Source organism: Lissotriton helveticus, chromosome 7, assembly GCF_964261635.1.
Source record: "Lissotriton helveticus chromosome 7, aLisHel1.1, whole genome shotgun sequence".
NCBI classification, from domain to species: Eukaryota; Metazoa; Chordata; class Amphibia; order Caudata; family Salamandridae; genus Lissotriton; species Lissotriton helveticus.
The window spans coordinates 1,717,561,251-1,717,580,923 of record NC_136068.1 but is presented as its reverse complement, the minus strand read 5'-3'; the positions used below and the strand labels follow the sequence as shown (position 1 = coordinate 1,717,580,923).

Genomic DNA, 19,673 nt, shown 5'->3' with positions numbered 1-19,673 from the left:
AATCTTACATTAAGCAACTCTTATTCCAGTTCAATCCAGCAGGTAGATGACCTCATTTTGAAATGTTGTTGGAATACAATGGTTTAAAGTTCATTTTGAAGAGATTATAAGAAGGAAAATGGAATTTGTCTCCATCTCACCTTGCTGCTTCACCTCTCTGCATGTGTTCCCGGTCAGAAAAGTCCTCCTTCCGAGCAGAGAAAGGTCTCTTTCTCAGCACGCGAGGCTTCTGGGGGTTGTTGGTGCCTTTAACCCCTTTCTCCAGAGTTTTGCATGATTCCTCAACTGCTTTGGAGCTCCTCCATATTGCTTTCAGACCCAATAGTGGAAAGAAATCTGAAGATGGTGACCATGTAGGAGAACTTCTGGGGCGAATGTCTGATGTCACAGATGGGACAGGCATACTACCAAATGGTGGTGGACGACGACGCCCATACACAAAAAAAATATAAAGACTATTCCGGACCTAAGCACTAGATGGCATAGTAGTGTACAGCATGTAAATCCAGAAAAAGATTCATGCTGCAAAAAGATTTGCTCTACAGGCTGGGATGATGGAATCCCACAATCTGGTCCACTGGAGGGTTCTGAATTTTGGAATTTCCAGTAAAGTAGAGTCTTTGCTCCCAAGTCTCGTAGTCCACCAAAAATACATGATAGAATTTCAAGTAACTAAAACGCCTTGCTCTACTGCAATACAAAGGAATGTTTGGCAAAAAGACAACAAAGTAGTCAACTATACCAACATCTCTGCAAAGCACAATAGTTATAGGAGATCATCATCAGCCGGAAGTAGTCATCATGGGTATGGGGTGCAATTGCAAATACCGGTTAACAAAACACAGCACTATAATTTTAAAACACATTGCTATTTATTTACAAAATGCAAAAAACCGTTCCCACAATCCATCACTTGGAGACAGATGTTGCATGGCTATTTGACGGAATGAATTGTGCAGCTATGCAGTGAACTTAGTTAGCCAAAATTAAGCCATAGGTTCATCATTCGGAGACTGTCCACCTATGAAATGTGTACGATAATATTTTCCTACAAGTCCATGAATCAAAAACGGCCTCATCAGATAACAGTCCACAGATGTGTCAGCTCAGACTCGGCTATGTTTTCAAGGGAGGTGGAAGGGACGCAGTACTTCAGTGTAGAAGGAACAGACATTGGATGAACGCTCACAAACAAGCGCTTGTAAGGTGACTGACACAGAAACAAATAAGAGCACGTGCAAAAACTATTCTCCATGTCGGAATCCTGGGAATTCAAACTCCATACAGCCACACTATTTGAATAAGTATAATTTATTAAAGCAAACCTGAATATGGGACAGTTCACACATTACAATTAATGTAATGTAAACCTGTGCAAACGCACCTGCAAGAGCACATATTCGGGGGGGGGGGGAGGGGGGGGGGGAGAGGGCACACACCCACACACAGACACGCACGCACACACTTTTAACGTGCTGATACCCCCAGAGCACATTTAGACGCATTCATACACATTCATTTATCTATAGTAGACTGCACACCTGTCCACACAAAAACTGTGCGCAAACAAAATACTCAGGAAAACACGCACTGAAGGAATTTTGCATATGTATAGTTCATCCTATTGTTCAAATCCTCGTCTAAACATGATCTCCCAATGCAAGCACGATTCTTATAAATGTTCTGCACTGTCACAGGGGTTCCCTCCTTTGCACACCTATGTATGTATAGAGTCATGGGGATGTTCTTAGAGGCCTTATGGGCAGAGACCTGCCCCCTCGTGCCCAAACCAGGTCAGGATCTTGGAACTATAGGCTTGCAAGCACTATCTCAATCCTAGTTTCTTCTTTTCCTTCTGTTTCTTGCGCACCACATCAATATTGCGATCTTTCCACATACTTTTCCTCAGCTTGATGGGCCGGGAACCAACGTATTTACCTGCAAAGAGACAGGAAGGTTGTTAGGATTGCTGCTGAATATACAATGCCCTTCGTAGCAACCCTTTGCCATGCTCTCATTTCTTCAGCCTGCATTCTTCCCTTAAGTGCGCCTGCAACAGCCCTGCCCATCTCCCATTAGCACACGCATTTCTTTGGCCACCAAACTCACCGTTCATCTCCCTCATTGCTCGCACGTAGTCATTGGGGTCTTTGAAGCTGACAAAACCATAGCCCTTTGTCTTTCCTGTCCGTTTGTCTCGGATCACTTTTGCCTTTAGGAAGGATGGATATCGGCTGAAAGCTCGAGCCAAAATATCGTCGTTCACCTCGTTACCAAGGTCACCGCAGAAGATCCGAAAATCATCTGAAGAAAAAAAGGTTTGTTGTGACAAACAGATGCAACAAGGAAAATATGAATGTGCTCAGGGCAACATGGCCCACTTGAGTGTTTTCAGAGCATAATTCAAATGCAAATCCAGTATGTCAAACAAAATGGTAAACTTTCAGCACCTGAACAGTCCCAAAGTTCACAAAGCAACCCAAAACCCCAATTGAGCTAGCAAACGAACACTCTCACATACATTTTAGAGGCTATATGCAATAATAAAGAGTCTCCAATTAGCAATTTAGGTCTCAGAAAAGCAGGATAAGAGGCACGTTGATATCCAGCAGTCTTTCCATCAAAAAGAGAGTACAAAGTACAGACTTTATTCTGTCTCAGAAAAGCCGAAATCTAGACTTGACCTAGAAGGTGGTTTAAGGAATCCAGGATTAGCTTCTTGAACCTGTGCTCTTTCCTTCGGTCACTTTACAGTAGCAGCCTTGGGACGGTAACTCATTTAGGCTACGCTAGATTGTTTTCTCAGTCAATTCACAATTCAGTGTTTTCTTCAGAGCACTTACTCAAGTTTTAAGCCAACGCTCCTGTCTGCTAAGCAGTCGCTGACCAGTGGACGGCCTCCTTACCAACAATGTTACTACTGCAGAGAAGATATTGTACTTTCATATGGAAATAATTATGTTTCTCTACCAGCCAAACTTGCGTAACACAACATTTTACATCTCTTGGTGTATTCTTTTGCAACCAACATCATTTAAATAAAAGGTAAAACCCACAAGCAGTCGGAAGGAAACATTATTCATTTTGCTTCTTTAAGTTCCACAATAGTCTCAGATACCTTACATAACACGCAACACCTAGAAATCCATTTCAGTTCATTTTTTGCTTTTTCATTTAGAACTCACCTGAAGAAATGGTCCTGCGATAGAAAAAGCCTGGATCTCACTCACTCTCCTGGCTGAAGTGAGAGCTAGTAGCAAGGCCACCTTCCAAGAGATGAACTGTAATTCAGCTGTGTGCACTGGGTCAAACGGAGGCTTCATGAGTTGCGTCAGGACCGTGTTAAGCAGCCTTGGGGCTGACGGGTGCTTAAGTGGAGGAAACACTCAAGAGCCTTTTCAGAAATTCCTTTATTATTCTCGGAGACCAAAGAGATGGACAATTTGGTGTTCTGCGATATCTTGAAAAAGCTGCAAGATGGACTTTGACTAATTCATGTGAGAGTCCTGCTTTAGTTAAATGTAAAAGGTAAGGAAGAATTTGCTCTGGATAAGCATGAAAAGGTTGCAGAGCTTGAGTGGAACACCACTGACAAAATCTCTTCCATTTTGCTGTGTAAGTTTTATTTGTTGAAACTGCCAGAGATTGAGAGAGGATATCCCGGCATTCCTGAGAAATATTTAAAGAATGAAATTCGTGCTCATGAGGTTTCAGGCTGACCAGTTCAGCGATGTCAATTGTGGATGGAGAACTTGTCCATCGTTCATAGAGATTAGGTCTTGAATCAGAGGAAACTGTACTCTGGGGGCCACCGACAACTAGAGGAGCTCCGAGAACCAGAACTGTCTCGGCCACGCCGGGACGATCAAAATTAAATGGCACGGTTCCGATCTCATTTTCCGTAACACCCTCGGTATCAGAGGGAACGGTGGGAATGCGTACGCAAACATTCCTGTCCAGCGTAGATGTAGAGCATTTCCCCAAGGGCCCGCTAGAGGAAACCTGCTTGCGAAGTGTTTGAATTTCTTTTTGTACTGGTTTGCAAACAGATCCAGAGACGGGGTGTGCCATAGGCGAAACACTTTTAGTAGTTCATGTTGAGCTAATTTCCACTCCTGGGAAACACTGGCTGATCTGCTTAGGATGTCTGCCTGTGTGTTGTGAACTCCTGGAACGTGCTGCACCTGGAGAGAGATGTTGTGCAGCAGGAGCCAGTTCCAAATCTCTTGAGCTTGTGCCGATAAGGGCTTTGACCTTGTACCCCATTGTTTTAACAGATAAAACACAGTCGTCGTACTGTCCGTCCTGACTAGTACCGGCGAATCGTGAATTCTGGGGAGGAATGCCTGTAATCCCAAGAATACTGCTTTAAGCTCCAGCAGGTTGATAAGAAGCTGAGCTTCTTGAGTGGTCCAATGTTCTTGTATGTCTAGGTCTGGTAGGTGTGCCCTCTAACCTTGAAGAGATGCGTCTGTCGTCATGACATAACATGGGCATTGAGGTTCAGAGAGTAGCCCTATTGATGAATGCTTCCTGATCCTCCACCATGACAGTACTGCCTGTATTTGAGGAGTGATGGTGATTTGACCTTCGAAGGACCCTTGGGATTGTACCCATTGCATGTCGAGAAGCTCTTGGAGAGGCCGCATGTGTAACTGAAATTGGGAACCAAGGGGATGCAGGAAGAGATCATCCCAACAATGATTTGAAGATTCTCACTGAAGTGGACCTATTTGTTTGTAATCTTCAAAAGTTTAAAGTTGCACCACCTCAAAAAAGTATATATTCACTAGGCACAATTATATATAGTTCATCCAATTAATACAATTCTTTCTTTCTGGATTTTTTGTATTCTTCTTTTTATTATTTGATGCATCACAGCCAACGCGTTTCGTTCAGGAAACTGAACTTCTTCAGGGCATACAATGTTCGAAGTTGCAGGCACGGTCGTGCTGACTGATTACATTTTCTCAAAAAAAGCAACGATTCTGATATTTCATAAGCTCTCCTCTGTTTTGTGTTTGTATATTCAAATGTATTTAATCCATATATTCAAAAATCTTCTCCAATAGCCACAAATTATTCCTCCAAGAATATTGATTCTGAGGCTGCTGATCTGGCGGGCACTCTTGAATTGAGAGTTATGGATGTTGGATAGACGGACCCCTAATTGAGGCGGAATATACGATGTATCCGGAATAGAATAGTGGATACCTCTGGATTATTATATCAGAATCAATATTCTTGGAGGAATCTTTTGTGGCTATTGGAGAATATTTTTGATTTTTTGTATAATTGTGCTTAGTGAATATATACTTTTTTGAGGTGGTGCAACTTTAAACGTTTTGAAGAATTCATTTGACCCTGTGGTAAGGGTGGCGCTCTTGGGCAGGGAGAGCTGCGAAAGACTTCGCACACAGGATTGAGTTAAGGGACAAGATATTGGTAAAATATTTCTGTTGATTGGTGCCTAGCAAAAGATTGATCCACTGTCCAGTTCTTTGTGTTTTTATCTATTTGTTTGTAATTGTGACGCCAGACTGAAGATCTTTTGAGTGCGTTCCTCTGAAGGATACCCTTTTGCTTCCCTCGTGTGCAGCTTGGCTCCTAGGAATTGAAGGTATTGCGATGGAATGAGAGAAGATTTCTCCATGTTGATCCGTAGGCCTAGGCAATGGAAGAGATCCATGCAGCATAGGGAGTGTAGAGAGTCCTGGTATGAAACGCCTTTTATGAGCCAATCGTCCAGATACAGATAAATCTGATGGCCTTGTTGTCTCAAGTGTGCTGCTACTGGCGTCATGCATTTTGTGAAAACCTTTGGCACGGATTTGTGACCGATGGGTAACACTTTGAACTGGTAGTGGGCACCGCGAATAGTAGATACTGCCTGTGTTTGATGTGAATTGGGATATGAAAATAGGTATCTAAGAGATCTAGGGATGCCATGTAATCTCCCTGGCGTAGCAGCAGGAGGATTTCCTGAAGAGACAGCATATGAAACAATAATTTTTTTATGAATTTGTTCAGGCCTCTCAGGTTCATTACTTGGATCCATTTGGAAGACTGCTTTTTCCTTTTGAGGAAGAAACGCGAGTAAAATGCTTTCCCTCGCTGTTGAGGTGGAACTTCCTCTATCGCCCCTCTCACAATAAGAGACCACATTTCTGCCTTAAGTGCTGAAAGATGTTGTTTCCTGTGAACAGGTGGTTGATTCAGGGGCTTCTGAATTAATTCAGGTATGGCCTTGATGTATCACGTCCAGTACCCAACTGTCCGTTGTTATTGACAGCCATTGACGATAAAAAAGAAAGAGAGAGGTAATGGTCTTGTTTGAGGTATGACGAGGTGGTTGGCGCCTTGGCAGTTTCACTGTCTCCGATTGGAGTGCTGTGATTATCTCCGCGCTGCGGAGTTTCCTCTGGGCTGCTGCTGGAAGGACGTGTTTGAAGAACAAAACTGTTGGTTTGAAAACTGCCGGTACCCCTGCTAATTGTAAGGTTGGTACCTATTGGACTGGTAAGAAGATCTCTGATTGTACTGGCCTCTCAATCCTCTTCTCCGAAAGGACTAGAACCAATTTTGTTGCAGAGAACCTAGCGCTCTCGCTGTGTCCATGTCTGATTTGATTCCTTGAAGAGCATCGTCTACATGCTTGCCGAAGAGAATCTCCCCGTCAGAAGGCATATCCACGATTTTTGCCCGGACTTCCGGTCTGAATGCTGTTGCCTTTAGCCAGCCTGGTCTTCGGAGCGCCACTGCTCCGGCCATCTGTCTAAACGCCACCAACGATATGTCCATGGCTAGATCAATGGATTTGGAGGCTGCCCTAGACCGAACCAGCAAACTAGTGGTCGCTTCTTCCTTTTTGTCATCTGGCAGATGAGACATTATTGGTGCAATGTCCGACCACATTGGCCTATTTTATCGGCTGATAAGAACCAGAGCATTTGAGGCTCTAATCGAAGCCGCTGCTATCACTGCAAAGCGCTTCCTTGCGCCATCCATCCTTCTTCCTTCCTTGACGGGATGAGCTGAAGTAGCAGAAACCGGGTTTTTGGACTGTCTCTGCGCCGCCAGCATTACTACTGATTCCGGGCGTGGATGCCCTACTAGGCACACTGGAGAAGACTCTGGGGCTCGATATTTCTTCTCTATTCTGGGCACCGAGGTCCAACCGAGGCTGGATTTTTCATGATCTATAAACCCTCGGCCCAGATAGGACTGATCATTGGAATTGTCCTAATAGACTTCCTGGACGATTCTTTGAAGTCATGGAGAAAACAATCCGTTCCCAAGCAGAGGAAGATCGAAACTCTTGGAGGCCCTTTCCATGGTGATGTAGAATCCTACAATGTCCTCCGGTGGAGAGTTTGCCGGGGATGGCGACGGAGAAGGCGTAGTAGGTAAGATATATTGATCCCATTCTCGCCAACTGGATCTTCCTGAAGAATTTCCCCTTCTTCTGGCTGTTCTTCTCCATCACTCTGCGAAATCATCTCTAATTGTAATTATTGGAGGCTGCTCACTTTCTGTACCGCAGGCAGAGGTTGAACTACCGACGCTTGGGCTCCAAGTTGTGATCTGCCTGAGGTATCCTTATCAGTAATGTAATGTAAAATAAATTTCTATAGCGCTACTACCACTCCAAGGAGCATCTTGGCGCTTAATACCAACCCAGATGGAACAGGTCGGTTAGCTGGAGCAGTTCGAAAAAGACTACACCCTTTACACTAGAGCTTTACAAGCAGCATCAGTAAGAGAGAAAACCCAGGTCTTCAGGGCTTTCCTGAAGTGGGATTCTGTAGAGATTTGCCGAAGCTGGGGTGGCAATTTGTTCCATGCTCTGGAGCCCAAGACAGCAAGAGATTTCCCACCTTTGATAACAAGCCTGAATTTTTGGATTACTAATAGATTCTGGTTAGAGGACCTCAAACTCCGAACGGGTAGGTAGCGTTTAAAGCCTTTTGACAGATACTGGGCCCTTGTAGATGGAAAGCTCTAAAAGTGATGACTAGAATTTTAAATAGAATACGCTTATGTATTGGAAGCCAATGGAGGGCATTAAGTGCAGCCGAGGCAGAAGACTTTCTGGGCCAACCAAGGACCAGGCGAGCGGTGGCAAGCTGGACCATCTGCAGCCTGTGGAGCACAGATTTATTCGCTCCCGCATATAGGCTATTGCAGTAGTCCAGTCTTGATGTTATAAGCGCCAACGCTACCGTTTTCCTTGCTGACAATGGGAGAAGGTCAAAACATTTCCTAAGCGTTCTGATGATATGGAAGCAGGTGCTAGCCACGCCAGTTGCTTGTTGCTTGAATGACAATGCGTCAAACTTAACGCCCAAATTACGGGCAAAGGAGATGGTATTGGGAGGGGCTTCAGCATCTTCAGGCCACCACTGTTATGGGGGAAAACTAATTTTGGGGACCGAAAGGCAAGATTTCATTTTCCCCGAATTACATTTGAGATGGCTGATCTTCATCCACTCAAATGTGGCAGTGAGGCAGTTTTTAAGATTTTCTTCAGCTTCAGGCAGCTCCCTGTCCAGTACCAGGATAAGCTGCGTATCATCAGCGTATGATATTGTGCTGATCTGGTAAGAGGAGATAAGCTCAATCAGGGGGACCACATATAGATTGAAGAGTACAGGGCTCAGACTAGAGCCCTGAGGGACCCCTGTGCTGATGGATTTTTCTTCAGAGTTAAATTCTCCCAGTACCGTGACTTGACGTCTTTGGCTGAGGAAATTTTTTTACGAAGTCAGCACTACTCCTCCTATCCCTGAATTAAGTAGGCGGTCAACCAAGATTGTATGTGAGACCGTATCGAAGGCCGCCGACAGGTCGAGTAATATCAGGACGGCCTTCTTACCTTGATCCATAGCGGTTCGCAGGGTCTCTGCCGAAAACAGGAGGGCGGATTCTGTGGAGTGTTTAGACCTAAAGCCAGTTTGATTGGCGTGCAAGATGTTATTATCTTCTAGGAATTTCGTGAGTTGTATGTTAACAAAAGATTCGGTCAATTTAAACACCAATGGAAGCAATGAAATGGGGCGCAGGTTAGAGAGAATGGTCGGATCAGGTAAAGATTTTTTCTGAAGGGGCTTAACGGCTGCTAATTTCCAATCACAGGGAATCTCAGCTGTGACAAGTGACGAGTTGATGATGCCATTAATGATAGGATTTACCTCTTTGACCAAAGCTTTTAGGAACAGAGGAGGACAGGGGTCAAAGGGAGATCCAGATTTGCTAGATAAAATGGCCTGATGTAACTCCTCTAAGGAAATGGGGGCAAATACGTTAAAGCCGGCCATGTTAAAATTATTCTCCCTGCTTAGCTCCACCCTTTCCTTATCGGAGGAGGTCAATATCGGTTGGGGAAAATCCTTAACAATGTCTAGAATTTTCTATTTTCTTTTCGAATTTAATTAGCAATGGAGTTGCAGAGAGGCAGGGAAGGGGGAATTTCCTGTAAAAGTGCTCTAGGATTTGTGAAACTGTTGACAATCTTGAATATGTCTTTCTGTCCGTTTTCAGAGGAGGCAATTGCCTCTAAGAAGTAAGCTTTTTTCGCCGATTTAATTGAGGCGTGGTACTGCTTACGAGCTACTTTATAAATACTACGGGCATCAGTTCCGTAATTCCTACGCCACCTACGTTCCAATGATCTAACTTCACCTAACTCTACTTTCAGGGCTAGTGAGAACCATGGGGCGCTCTTTTTATTTTTAATGATTCATACAAGGGGGTGGTGATGGACTGAGTATCTGAATTAAGCAGAACACTCCTACCCATGTCAAAAGATCAGGGCTTGATCCATCACCGTTTTTTAGCTCACTGCACCATCCCAACTCAGAACCCGGCTACATGCAAATTAGTCTGACCCTGGCCCAGTGCATCATGGGAACAGGGCAGACCAAACTACCAAGCCAATTCTTTACTGGAAAGGAAACAAGCTTCCGGGGAGTTCAAGTTCAAGTTCGGGCATTTGTATAGCGCGCTACTCACCCAGAGGGTCTCAAGGCGCTTGGGGAAGGGGTTCATTATTTGTCGAATAGCCAGGTTTTAAGTCCCTTCCTGAAGGAGATGTGGTCTTGAGTAAGGCGGAGGTGAGTGGGGAGTGAGTTCCAGGTCCTGGCAGCCAGGAAGGAGAAGGATCTTCCACCCATGGTGGATCTTCTGATGCGCGGGACTGCGGCGAGGGCTTGATTGGACGATCTTAGTTGGCGGGTGGGCTTGTAAAAGGACAGTCGAGAGCTGAGACATTCGAGTCCTAGATTGTGGAGGGCCTTGTGTGCGTGGGTGAGAAGACGGAACGTAATTCTTTTGTTGACGGGAAGCCAGTGGAGGTCTTTTAGGTGTCCGGTGATGTGATCTTGGCGAGGGACGTCTAATATGAGTCTCGCTGATGCGTTTTGGATGCGTTGGAGTTTTTTCAGTGATTTTTCTGTGATTCCTGCGTATAATGTATTACCATAATCCAGTCGACTTGTGACCAGTGCGTGGGTGACGGTCTTTCTTGTCTCGAGGGGGATCCAGCGGAAGATCTTTTTGAGAATGCGAAGTACGTTGAAGCACGAGGATGAGACTGCGTTGACTTGTCTGGACATCGAGAGAGAGGAGTCTAGGATGAAGCCAAGGTTGCGTGCCTGGTCTGTGGGTGTGGGTGCTGTGCCCAGGGCGGAAGGCCACCAGGAGTCGTCCCAGGCAGATGGGGAAGATCCTAGGATGAGCACCTCCGTTTTTTCTGAGTTGAGTTTTAGGCGGCTGTGTTTCATCCATTCGGCTACTTCTTTCATGCCTTCGTGCAGATTAGTTTTGGCGGTGTTGGAGTCATTGGTGAGGGAAAGGATCAGCTGGGTGTCGTCAGCGTAGGAGATGATGTTAAGGTTATGTTGACGCGCAATGGATGCGAGTGGGCTCATGTAGACGTTTTAGAGGGTGGGACTGAGTGAGGATCCTTGTGGGACTCCACAGATGACTTCAGTGGCCTCTGAGTTGAAAGGGGGAAGTCGGACTCTCTGAGTTCTCCCTGCTAGGAACGAGGTGATCCAGTCCAAGGCTTTGCCTTGAATGCCGATGTTGCTGAGGCGTTGTATGAGGGTGCTGTGGCAGACTGTGTCGAAGGCAGCTGAGAGGTCGAGTAGAATGAGGGCCACTGTTTCTCCGTTGTCCAGTAGATTTCGGATGTCGTCTGTTGCTGCAATGAGGGCGGTTTCGGTGCTGTGTTTGGCCCGAAATCCGGACTGAGAGGGGTCGAGGGAGTTGTTGGATTCAAGGAAGGCAGCGAGCTGGCTGTTGACGGCTTTCTCAATGACTTTGGCCGGGAAAGGGAGGAAGGATATGGGTCTGTAGTTTTTAAGTTCAGAGGGGTCTGCTGTGGGTTTCTTTAGTAGAGCGCTGAGTACGGCATGTTTCCAGCTATCTGGGAAGGTGGCAGAGTTGAACGAGCAGTTGATGACATCACGGAGATGGGGTGCGATGATGGCGTCGGCTTTGTTGAAGATGTGGTGGGGGCAAGGGTCTGTTGGCGAGCCAGAGTGGATTGAGTTCATTAGGCGGATGGTGTCTTCAGTGGTGATTGGGTTCTAATGGGGGGGGGGCCGGTTTCTGGCATTGCAGCCGTCGTCGGCCCGGCTTGCTTGAATCCTAATGGTGCAGTGAGCAAGGGACCTTAGTCTGAGCATACCCTGCCACACCTGTAGTGGCCAAAACGATTCATACAAGGGGGTGGTGATGGACAGAGTATCTGAATTAAGCAGAACACTCCTACCCATGTCAAAAGATCAGGGCTTGATCCATCACCGTTTTTTAGCTCACTGCACCATCCCAGCTCAGAACCCAGCTACATGCAAATTAGTCTGACCCTGGCCCAGTGCATCATGGGAACAGGGCAGACCTCAAACTACCAAGCCAATTCTTTACTGGAAAGGAAACCGGTCCCCGGAAGCTTGTTTCCTTTCCAGTAAAGAATTGGCTTGGTAGTTTGGTCTGCCCTGTTCCCATGATGCACTGGGCCAGGGTCAGACTAATTTGCATGTAGCCAGGTTCTGAGCTGGGATGGTGCAGTGAGCTAAAAAACGGTGATGGATCAAGCCCTGATCTTTTGATTGGGTAGGAGTGTTCTGCTTAATTCAGATACTCTGACCATCACCACCCCCTTTATGAATCGTTTTTGCCACCACAAGTGTGGAAGGGTATACTCAGATGTGAGTCCCTTGCTCACTGCACCATCAGGATTCAAGCAAGCCGGGCCGAAGACGGCTGTAATTCCAGAAACCGGTCCCCGGAAGCTTGTTTCCTTTCCAGTAAAGAATTGGCTTGGTAGTTTGGTCTGCCCTGTTCCCATGATGCACTGGGCCAGGGTCAGACTAATTTGCATGTAGCCAGGTTCTGAGCTGGGATGGTGCAGTGAGCTAAAAAAACGGTGATGGATCAAGCCCTGATCTTTTGACTGGGTAGGTGTGTTCTGCTTAATTCAGATACTCTGTCCATCACCACCCCCTTTATGAATCGTTTTGGCCACCACAAGTGTGGAAGGGTATACTCAGATGTGAGTCCCTTGCTCACTGCACCATCAGGATTCAAGCAAGCCGGGCCGAAGACGGCTGTAATTCCAGAAACCGATCCCCAGAAGCTTGTTTCCTTTCCAGTAAAGAATTGGCTTGGTAGTTTGGTCTGCCCTGTTCCCATGATGCACTGGGCAAGGGTCAGACTAATTTGCATGTAGCCAGGTTCTGAGCTGGGATGGTGCAGTGAGCTAAAAAACGGTGATGGATCAAGCCCTGATCTTTTGACTGGGTAGGAGTGTTCTGCTTAATTCAGATACTCTGTCCATCACCACCCCCTTTATGAATCGCTTTGGCCACCACAAGTGTGGAAGGGTATACTCAGATGTGAGTCCCTTGCTCACTGCACCATCAGGATTCAAGCAAGCCGGGCCGAAGACGGCTGTAATGCCAGAAACCGGTCCCCGGAAGCTTGTTTCCTTTCCAGTAAAGAATTGGCTTGGTAGTTTGGTCTGCCCTGTTCCCATGATGCACTGGGCCAGGGTCAGACTAATTTGCATGTAGCCAGGTTCTGAGCTGGGATGGTGCAGTGAGCTAAAAAACGGTGATGGATCAAGCCCTGATCTTTTGACTGGGTAGGACTGTTCTGCTTAATTCAGATACTCTGTCCATCACCACCCCCTTTATGAATCTTTTTATTTTTAATACCACCTGAGTTTTTTAAGTTCATAGGGTCTGACTGCTTACTTAGTGTCGTGATCCACTCGCAAAACCGCTGATTGTCTGTCGAGGTGTGCCCAGTTAGTGTGGGTTTACTCTCTCTTACTTTCTCCAAAAGATCTGGCCGGGTAAGTAATTTTTTCCAGTCAGGTTTATGACTGCCCACTGTTCTTTTTATGACTTTCACTGGGACATTATGTTTTAGTACAAGGTCAAAAGGAATACATTTGTGGTCTGACCAGGTTTGGACAGAGGGGGGTTTAATGGTCAGGATGTCAGGGGCGTTTCAATCCTGAAAACAGCGGTGGTGTTCATTGATCATGTGTCGCAAATCAAACACTAGAGAAATAGGCATAGACATTGACTCTTCCCTCACACTAAGATGTGCATATTCTTCCTCCTCATACTCATAAGACTGTTGGACAGACTACTATCTTTTGGAGCCGGACACTGGACGGTCTTTAAAAGAAAAATCCTCCTGCACTTCTTGGCATGCGTCTTAGTCTGTATCCTGGCTTTTAATCTGAAGTTGTGAGGGACTATAGGTCACTCCATATGACCCTTCATCTTCCGACTCCTGCATATCCAGCAGATTTGAGGGAGGATGCGGTGACATTTTTGTCCATGAGATGAATGCTGTGTTTTTCTGGTCCCTCGACGAGCCTTTCGACGGCGGACACCTCTTGATTGAAATCATCATCATCATCATCGATCTTGCCATCAGCGATTTGAAAGTCATCGTCGACGGTGCTTCCGTCGACAGAGAAATCAGTATGGTCGTCTACGGGGTCATCTGCACACTCATCTGCGGCGGTGTCTTCGACGATCTCCCCGTCGACAAACCTTTTTTTGACGGCGTTGTGTTTGTAGAGGCAGTCGACGACGCTGTCGTCTTCGTGATCGTCGTAGTCGACGATTTAGTCATCGAAAAATTTGTTGACGTCTTCACAGAATCAAGCGCCAGAGATGCTCCAGTCTTCGTCGACGGGGCTGAAGACACCGCTCTCGTCTCTGAAGACTTTTTAGGAGTGTATGTGGCAGAGACGATGACTGTCTTATCTTCTGCTTTTTTGCATCCCCTTTCTCCTCAGAAGTTTCTGTCTTCCGCTTTTTAGAGGCGTGTGCCTTGGAATCATCCTCTGAGTCAGTCTCTGAGGTGGCCTTCTTTTTCTGAAGCCTCAACAGCAAACAAGCTTCTCTGTCCTTCAAAGTCTTGACAGAGAAGGTTCTACAATGCTTGCACTCCTTAGGCACATGCTTTGGATGAAGACAATATTAACAATCTTTGTGGGGGTCTTCAGAATATATTCTGGCCTTCCCACAAGCCTCTTTTTAGAGCCTTGAGCCGTTTTGTGGCAATAGTTGGAAAAAAGTACCTCCAATCCAGATAAAAAGACTGTAGCTAGAAAGTTCAAAAGTTCACCAAGGAACAAACTGAGCAAGGGTCAGGGAGACTCCTTCTCACACGACGGCGGCTCTGCTGGGGAGTGTGATGTCAGGGCTGGCAGCTGATTGGATGAGTTTTGGACCACATAATAATGATAGGTTACCAAACTCTTACTTCCCTATGGGTTTTCTATGCAGTTTTTTCTTTTACTGCTATTGTTATTCATTTAACGTGAGACTCCCACCATGACGACAGGGAAGATACAATGATGTGAATCTATGAAAGATTCAATACTGGACAATCAAGTTTCTCCAACCATTCGGTAACAAGGTACCAGTATATCACTGAACAGAATCCTTCCATCGGGCTGCAGAAAGCAGCCAACTAACTCGGTCTGATTCCACTTTGCGACCAGGGTGGGGTGCAGAGGTAAAGTTCTTCACCTCTACAGTGAGGTACTTGAATTCAATTTTATTCGAATTTCATAAAATTCATAAAAGTACATACAGTAAAAACAGTCCAATTCTCTATACAAATCTATTTACAATAATCATAATCCTTCAAATTTATACAGCTTACATTAATCTAATTTTTTCAGGGGTTTTCTATCATTTTACGTACACGAGTTATCAGTCTCAAAAAAGTACTGGTTCGAAAAGTTAATTCATCCGTGTCCAAAGAAAGCAACATTGAATAAGACTCTGCTAAAGAGAGGGGGTCTTCGTTTTCTAAAATATGGAGTTAAAAACCAATTAATATACTTTAGATAAAATTTGCAGAAAAATAGGAAGTGCAAATCGTTCTGTGTGCTTATCCCATCACACGGGCAAGGATTGTAATGTGCTGTGCGATGGTAGCTCAAAGGAAAGCCCAATAAAATTTCACAGAGCCTGCCCTTAGGCAGAATAACAGTGATCTTTCCCAGTTGGACATGGGGAGAATAAGATAGGGTGGAAGCGGTTGCCTACCCAATTCATTCCCTATGTATGTCACAACAGTAGATTTAAGTGATTCCCTTCCCATTCTTTCTGAATTATAAAGTGTATAAAGTGCTAGTTTGACCTCATAATTGTCTTTGGGCTCAATCTTAGATGGATCGGAAAAAAGATCTCCCCTACCCACGGCACACAGTGTCTTTAAAACTACCGCAAGCCAGGGGATGGCTAAGCCCTTTTCACATTTAAGACAGTCTTTTATAATATCCTGTGTTAGGGCAGCTGAGTTATTCCTCCAAATCCTTAGCCAGAATAGAGCTGGCCTTGTCCTAATAAAATCACATGCATACGGGAGGTTTAATTCTTTGTGACAGATAAACTCAGAGGATGAGATTGGGGCACCCAGTATTTTTCTGCAGAATCTGTTTTCTTCTCGTTGAATACTGGGACTTGACCCCAGACCTCTGCCCCATATGTAGCTACCGGTATGCACTGTAACCTAAATTTTTTTAAAATAGCTCTAGTGGCTCCTATTTTCTTTGGGCATGGCAAGCTCAAGACGGAATTGGTGGCTTTCGAGAACTTGCCCGTGGCGTGGGCCAAATGCCCACTCCACGAGCCATTCGCAGCGAAAGCCAACCCTAAGTATGGGAATGTATTCACAGATTCTAATTTATTTGTCCCTACATAAATAGTATTGAGCTTCTGTTTCCCAGGGCCACATGTCATAATAAAAGATTTTTAAAAATTCACACGCAAGTCTAGAGCCTCCATATATTGAACAAAAGTTTTAACAAGTTGGCGGAGGGCATTGGGTGTGTGGCCCATAAGGACCGCATCCTCTGCGTATAAAAGAACCGGTAAAGGTTGCCCCAGAATTATTGGCACATCTGGAGTCACCTGTTTTAAAGATTTAGCTAAACCGTTGATGTAAATGATAAAAAGCAGGGGTGCAGGAACTCACCCCTGTCTGACCCCCCTGCCTACTTTAATAGATCCAGAAACTTCCCCACCCATCCCGATCCTAACCTGTGCCTTAAGGTCAGTATGGGGGTAGGCTAAAAAGTTAACAAGAGCCTCATCCAATCCATAGTCCAAAAGAGTGGACCAAAGTTTGGATCTGTTGACCAGATCCAAGGCAGATGAGAGATCCATAAATGCAAGGTAGATAGGGGATGATCGAGCAATGTTATACTTGTCAATTACCAACTTCAGATTCAAACATTGCTCCACCGTACCCACCTTGCTCCTAAATCCCATCTGACAGGGGTCCAATAATTCACTATCTTCTGCCCACTCTAAAACCCTGTTATAGAGGACTCGCCCCAAAATCTTTAAGGTGTTATCCAAGAGTGAAATCGGTCGATAGTTGGCCGGCTCTGACCTGTCACCCTTTTTAAAGATTGGGACTATCGTCCTAGTGGACTAAGTAATGGGCATAGGCACGGAGGTCAGGCTGTTAAAAACATTAAGAAGGATTGGTGCCCATAAATTCGGACTAAACTTAATAACATCTATAGGGAGTCCGTCGGGACCAGGAGCCTTGTTGCCAAGGCTCTGTCTGATGGCTACTTCTAACTCATGGAGACCAATCTGTAAACAACAACACAGACGACCAGGGACAGAACTTATTGTCTCCTCTATTGGTGTAGCGTATATTTTAGAAAAATGGGCCTCCCATACGCTGCTGTTTATATTACAGCTAGTCAGAGTTAAATGTTTGCCCATATCTCGCTTTTTTCTGACGGCTGTCCAGAAGGGGCCTTAAGGTACTTGAGGTACTTAAAAATGTGGTTAATTTAAATATGGGAGAGTGAGAGCAAGATGCGGTTTGTGAATGCTTTTAAATAGGAGAAAATTTAAATGAAGAGTTAACGTAATCATTAAGTTAACCTTTCAATTTAATATTCTCCCATTTAAAAGTGCTGCATTTACAAACAATAGGCATCTTGCTTTAAGTGGCCAGTAGAAACTGTCATATTAATAACTGAAAAATACTGACATTTATTATATTAAAAAATTCAGTGTTTCTAATTGCAACACGTTTAAGTGGGAGAAAATTACAATGACTAGTTAACTTTATGTTCATATGGAACGTTCTTTAAATGTCTCCTCTTTATGCACAATCCATGCAACTATGCCAGATATGGTAAGAGGTATGTCCTGAGACAGACACCCATACACATATTTCCCAATTATACACAAATGTTCATGCAAACATCTCCCCAGACAGCAATCCCACTGACAGACATGGTCCTCATCATAACACAGAATTAAGCATATCTGCAGGTGAGATAAGGACCTGCCATGTAACAGGGCCACTGGAATAATAATGCGATTTAGTATGCAAGATACACAAAATCCACTTCATCTTCAACTCACTCCTATGGATTAAAAGTTACTAAAAAGATACCAACATGTGTTGCTGTAGAATAGAAAGCCCTTTTGCAAAGGATTACTGGTTCCCTGTTTGCTTATTATTGCTGTATTTGGCTGTTAAAGTGGTATTAACCGGTGTACCAAGCAGTAGCAAAGCCAAAAGGTATGGTTTATGTGAGATCCTGATTATCATCATCAGAAAGATGGAAAATGTTACATACCCTGTAGGCATCTGTTCATGGCATGTAGTGCTGTAGATTCACATGTTGTGTATACTTTCACCATCTAGTGTTGGGCTCGGACGTGCTCAACCTGTTTTTCTTTGAAAGGAGTCTTTTTGAGTTATGAGATCTGGTGAGTCCACCTATTAGTGATAACGCGCATGGTTATTGGCCCCATTATTAGATTGTTTTTCTCCGCCGTCGGGTTCAGAGATGTTTGTGTGAACTCCGGTTCGACACCACAGGCTGTTCTCGCCGGGCCCTCGGATCCGTTACCCAGCAGGTGCAGAAGATAAACAATCATGCTTTTCCTTGCATTTCAGACCAGTCAACAAACTTTTTGAAGAACATCACAGTAGGGGAGACTGTCCACATGATGAAAGAACTCCATTTCGATTTTGTCCAAACTGCCATGCCAAGTATTCGAGGTTAGACTTCCACAAAGTGTGCAATTCGCATTTGTCCCACGAACACCGTTGAAACGCCAGTTTGGCGTGATTTGTTTTTGGAAACAAAAGGACCCTTCAGAATCGAAGAACATGTTGCATCGTCTCAGCATGAATGCAGCACAGAAGAGAACGGGGCACCAAGGATCTGTTCGGAGAGAGAGAGGAATGTGCTATTGAGCACCCGGACACCCCAGATATCGACCACAAAGTGTTGATGCTGAATTGGACACCAAGGAAGAAGCTCCGCTGGCTCAAAACCCTCCGAAGGTTGCATGGAGTAACTCAGTTCCCTTTACTCACCAAAAGGAGGCACTATCTTCCAGTTCTTGTACCACCCTTGAGGCCTCCAGTGCACACTGCCTCTCAGCCATGGTAGGCACCTTCATTCCAAGCCGGACTTCGCTCCCGAACATAATACTTTTTGGATTGGAAAAATCTATCCAGTCACCATTGCTGACAATGTCACAAGGATCCATCCAATGGTTATGGTAGCATTTGACGGGGGAGCTGGAGAAAAGGATGTGGTAGTGCCCCCAATCATCCCTGTAAACCGGTCTGCTTGGAAGTAATCTGGAGACTTCCCCTTTGGCCGTCGAACTGAGAACCCATGCAAGGATGCTAGCGCTCCCAGAATAGGGTTATGTTAAAACAGAGCAGAGTGAAAAATAGGGACTGGATCCTGAAAGAGTAGACCAGCCCTTCAAGAGAAAAGGCAAGAAGACTGGGGTACCAGCTTCTTAACAGATTCCAAGTCAGAACGCCTCGTTTAAAAAATAGGACGTGTTATCCTCAGAGGGAACTGAGCCTGCGAAGCTTGGGCCTTACACAGCAGGGCTCCTGGACCCAGGGGGACCCTCTAGGAAGGATCTGCGCAAGGGACAAGAAACCTGTCCCAATCCTGAGTGCCCTAGGGAGCAAGCTACTGCACAGAAAAGGGTGATATCAGTGGCAACCACAGGTTACACTGGGAGGATAGGGTCTCCTACACAGAGGCCAGAGACCCCTAAACCTGGTGCAGCCAGGAGAGTGGTAGTACCTAAAAGGTTTAGAGAGCGTCTCATCAATTTGGC

The 19,673-nt window shown here is 45.2% G+C and overlaps 1 protein-coding gene across 1 annotated transcript in view; it reads right to left on the bottom strand.

Annotated features, from left to right (window-relative positions):
* Positions 1 to 853: 853 nt before the first annotated feature.
* The window catches only part of RBM42 (RNA binding motif protein 42), a 180,994-nt gene continuing 162,174 nt past the window's right edge, over positions 854 to 19,673 (bottom strand). The window contains exons 9-10 of the mRNA XM_078655417.1: positions 2,110 to 2,304; positions 854 to 1,938 (exon numbers count right to left, since the gene is read on the bottom strand). Coding sequence (XP_078511543.1) covers positions 1,826 to 1,938; positions 2,110 to 2,304 — 308 coding nt within the window. The 3' untranslated portion in view covers positions 854 to 1,825. The remainder of the gene's footprint in view (positions 1,939 to 2,109; positions 2,305 to 19,673) is intronic.